Below are 4,636 nucleotides of genomic sequence, written 5' to 3' on the forward strand. Positions count from 1 at the left end.
ATCAAAAAAGATACAATTAAGTTACCTTATTATATGTTTGATTTGGAGTAAGATACTACTTTCTAGGGTAATGTTCAAAGCACTTGTTAGGTACTGATTGAACTCCTTGAAGAACATTTCATTTCCTTCTTCATACTTCCCGTAGTTCTTTGAGTACTCTTTTTGAATGCAGTGATTGGTCAAATGGCAGGTTTTGTCTTGGAAATTATCAACATGATACGGTTCTGAAGCAGTCCGAAGCACACCCTCTCTATAGAGGTAGATATTATACTGATGATCCACCAAGACCCAGCTTCTGCAATTCAACAGAAACACGGCTTTACTCAAGTTATCCAAAGTTTCTGCATATTATATACATCAGTCCCCACATCTTGACTTCTTTTACGGGGTAGGTGAGGAGTGGGAGGCAACTAGGGAAGGAGGACGTTTCTAAAACTATAAGAGGCATATTAGGATTTAGCTAAGATAGTGAGTTATCACTACAATGAGGCAGACAACACATTTTACCATAAATAACAAGGAGATTTTGATCAAAAGATAAATAAAGCATTTTGAAGAGATTCAGATGGGTTGTTTTTGGTTTTTGGTTTTTTTGAGACAGAGTTTTGCTTTTGTTGCCCAGGCTGGAGTGCAATGGTGTGATCTTGGCTCACTGCAACCTCCGCCTTCCAGGTTCAAGCAATTCTCCTGCCTCAGCCTCCTGAGTAGCTGGGATTACAGGCGCATGCCACTATGCCCGGCTAATTTTTGCGTTTTTTGTAGACAGGGTTTCACCATGTCAGCCAGGCTGCTCTCAAAATACTGACATCAGGTGATCCACCCGCCTTGGCCTCTCAAAGTGCTGGACAGGCATAAGCCACTGCACCCAGCCCTAGATGGGCTGGATTTTAAGGTTCACCTATGAAACCTCCATTTGTCACGTCTCCTCTTCTAGTAATCTTAATAGTGTTCCTCCTGAAGATGATCTGACATAGGGTTGATGTTCAAGAAGTGACAAATCGTTATGAAGCAATCAAGGAAACAGAGTCCTTGGTAAGGAGCTGACAGCAAGACCAAGGGTAAGTTGAAGAGGCAGGGCTCTTTAGCTTTAGAATGCACCACACAACCTCTTTCTCCATGCCAAGCCCTTTGCTCAGAAACGTACAATCCCCTGAGGTGTGGTCATAAAATCCACAGAGTGGGACACAAATAATGAAGTGAGGAGAAATTATTTGGCAAGGTTGCACAACTAGTTGTGTCTGAATTACGTGTTCCATGTACATCTCTCAGTTTATTCCATAAGCAAGATCATACATTTATATTCATTTCTTTGAATCCACAAGTCATTTTCATAGAAAAGGTTTTTTGTTTTTATTTTGACACAGGAGTCTCACTCTGTTGCCCAGGCTGGAGTGCAATGGCGCAATCTCAGCTCACTGCAACCTCCCCTCCCGGGTTCAAGTGATTCTCCTTCCTCAGCCTCCCGAGTAGCTGGGATTACAGGTGCCTGCCACCATGCCCAGTTAATTTTGGTACTTTTACTAGAGATGGGGTTTCACCATGTTGGCCAGGCTGGTCTTGAACTCCTGACCTCAGGTGATCTGCCCACCTCGGACTCCCAAAGTGCTGAGATTACAGGCGTGAGCCACTGTGCCTGGCCAGAAAAGAATATTTTTTAAAAAAGAAAACCCATAATTGTAGTAACATTTCCTAGATGGAAAAAAGAAGAAAGAAAAATAGAAAATCAGGTACAGAAGCTCAGTTCTGCTCAGCTGCACTCAATTTTGGTAACATATTAAACATGGTCAAACACTTCCTCATATTCCATGTCCCTCTCCCCACCGTATACCACGGCAGTTTTTTCAGATGAAGAAAAACAAAAGCTATGGACATGAATGCATTACCGAATGTCAAACTTGCGATGACCTGGCTCAAGCAGCAGAGGGTGCTCAAGATATTTCTGGATCACGTGCACTTGGCCCTGGTTGTCTATGAAATCGAGAAGCTCTGAAGCCTCTGACGAGATGAGAATGCCTTCACCTAACAGGGAAAAAGCAAAAGAGAAACCAGTCCAATTCAAACCAAGAGCTCTCTATAAAGCCAGAAAGGAAATACGAACAGCAAAAACCCCACAAGAGGCTTTCAACGTCCTGCTCACCTTTTTCCTTCCCTTCCTTACTCCAGTCTCCCACATGCTCCCTTCTCCCCTCAAGAGTACCCAGGATTATCCTACCAACTCCTTCTCCAGGCGGGTTGTCAACACTATCTTGGCTGCCTACAACCATGAAACCTCAGTTTTACAGAAATTCAAAGTGTCTAAGCACTCAAAGTAAATACTATTCTACTACTGGTCACTGGTTACCACAATAAAGACTACAAAGACAATACTTCCCCTTCCTTCACTGTATCTCGTAGAACTAACAGGAAGGTTAAGGCATAAAGATGAATGTTCAAGTAGGTTCCTTGTAGTGTTGTAATAGAAAAAAACTGGATACATTGGAATTGTCCATTATCATTAAATAATTGATATATCTTTTTTAGTGGCTTGAAGTATAATTCACATACCAAAAAATTTTTATCCTTTGAAAGTGTGCAATTCAATGCTTTTAGTATATTCAAGAGTTTTAAACCATTACTACAGTTTTTTTTGTTGTTGTTGTTGTTTGTTTGTTTTGAGATGGAGTCTCACTCTGTCGCCCAGGCTGGAGTGCAGTGGCGCAATCTCAGCTCACTGTAACCTCTGCCTCCAGGGTTCAAGCAATTCTTCTGCCTCAGCCTCCCGAGTAGCTGGGATTACAGGCGTACACCACCATGCCTGACTAATTTTTGTATTTTTAGTACAGACAGCATTTCACCATGTTGGCCAGGATGGTCTCGGTCTTCTGACCTCGTGATCTGCCTGCCTTGGTCTCCCAAAGTGCTGGGATTACAGGTGTGAGCCACCATGCCCGGCCTACTACAGTTTACTTTTAGAACGGTTTCACCACTTCCCAAAATAAAAACTCTGTACCTATTAGCAGTCACTCACTACTCCCTCCTCACCCCAGCTTCTGACAACCACTAATCTACTTTCTGTATCTATGGATGTCTCATCTGGACATTTCATATAAATGGAATCACACAGTATGTGGCCTTTCGTATCTAATTTCACTTAGCACAAAGTTTTCAAGGTTCATCCCCATTGTAGTGTGTATTAGTAGCATGTTCACTTCTTTCTTTGGCTGAAGAGTCATTTTTGTTCATTCAGTCATCAATTGATGGATGTTTGCATTGTTTTCATTCTTGTCTGCCTCTTATGAATAATGGTGCTATAAGATTTGCATACAAATTTTTGTGAACATATATTTTCAATTCTCAGGAATACTAGGTATGCAGGTGTGCGCCACCACATTGGCTAATTTTTGTATTTTTTTGTAGAGATGGGGTCTTACTGTTTGCTCTTTTTCTAATTGGATTGTATGTCTTTTTGTTTACTGTTAAGTTTTGAAAGTTGTTTATATATTCTAGATCTGAGTCCCTTGTCATATGTATGACTTAAAAATCCTTTCACCCAGTTTGTAGCTCATCTTTTTATCCTCTAATGAGGTGTTTCAAAGAGTAGAAGTTTTATTTTGATGAGGTTCAATGTATCAAGTTTTACTTTTATGGATTATACTTTTGGAGTCAAGCTCAAGAACTCTTTGCCAAGCCCTATCTCCCTTTTTCCTGAAAAATTATTAAGTCCATGATCGATTTTGAGTTAGTTTTTGTATGAGGTGTGAGGCTTATGTTGATGTTCATTTTTCTGCCTGTTGATAACCACCTTCTCTAGTACAATTTGTTGAAAAATTTATCCTTCCTCTATTGAATAGCTTTTGCACCTTTTTCAAATATCAGATGGGCATATATGCTTTGGTCTATTTCTGAGTTATCTATTCTCTTCCACTAATTTATGTTTCTTCTGTTTTTGAGACGGAGTGTTGCTCTGTTGCATAGAGGTGTGATCTCGGCTCACTACAACCTCTGCCCCCTGGGTTCAAGCAATTCTCATGCCTCAGCCTCCCAAGTAGCTGAGAGCACAGGCCTGCGCCACCACACCTGGCTAATTTTTTGTATTTTTAGTAGAGATGGGGTTTCACCATGTTGGTCAGCCTTGTCTCTAACTCCTGACCTCAGGTGATCCACCTGCCTCGGCCTCCCAAAGTGCTGGGATTGCAGCCGTGAGCCACCATGCCTGGCCCCACTGATTTATGTTTCTATTTTTCCATGAATGCTATAGTGTATTGAGTACTGTAGCTCTAAAATATGTCTTAATATCAGTTAGCATGTTTACTTATACTTTATTCTTCAAGATGTTTAAGCTATTCTAGGGCTTGTGCCTTTCCATATGAATTTTTATTATTTATTTATTTATTGAGATGGAGCCTTGCTCTTGTCGCCCAGGCTGGGCTCAAGCAATTCTTCTGCCTCAGCCTCCTGAATAGCTGGGATTACAGGCGCCCGCCACCATGCCTGGCTAAATTTTGTATTTTTAGTAGAGACATGGCTTCACCATGTTGGCCAGGCTGGTCTTGAACTCCGGACCTCTGGTGATCCGCCCGCCTCGGCCTCTCAAAGTGCTGGGATTATAGGCGTGAGCCACCGTGTCCGGCGCCTCCATGTAAATTTTTTTTTTTTT

General features: G+C 41.6%; 1 protein-coding gene across 1 annotated transcript in view; it reads right to left on the bottom strand.

Moving 5' to 3' along the window:
- TTL (tubulin tyrosine ligase) overlaps positions 1-4,636 on the bottom strand; it is a 56,625-nt gene that overhangs the window by 29,476 nt on the left and 22,513 nt on the right. The window contains exons 4-5 of the mRNA XM_011968031.1: positions 1,884-2,019; positions 26-295 (exon numbers count right to left, since the gene is read on the bottom strand). Coding sequence (XP_011823421.1) covers positions 26-295; positions 1,884-2,019 — 406 coding nt within the window. The remainder of the gene's footprint in view (positions 1-25; positions 296-1,883; positions 2,020-4,636) is intronic.

This window comes from Mandrillus leucophaeus, unplaced genomic scaffold, assembly GCF_000951045.1.
Source record: "Mandrillus leucophaeus isolate KB7577 unplaced genomic scaffold, Mleu.le_1.0 Scaffold822, whole genome shotgun sequence".
NCBI classification, from domain to species: Eukaryota; Metazoa; Chordata; class Mammalia; order Primates; family Cercopithecidae; genus Mandrillus; species Mandrillus leucophaeus.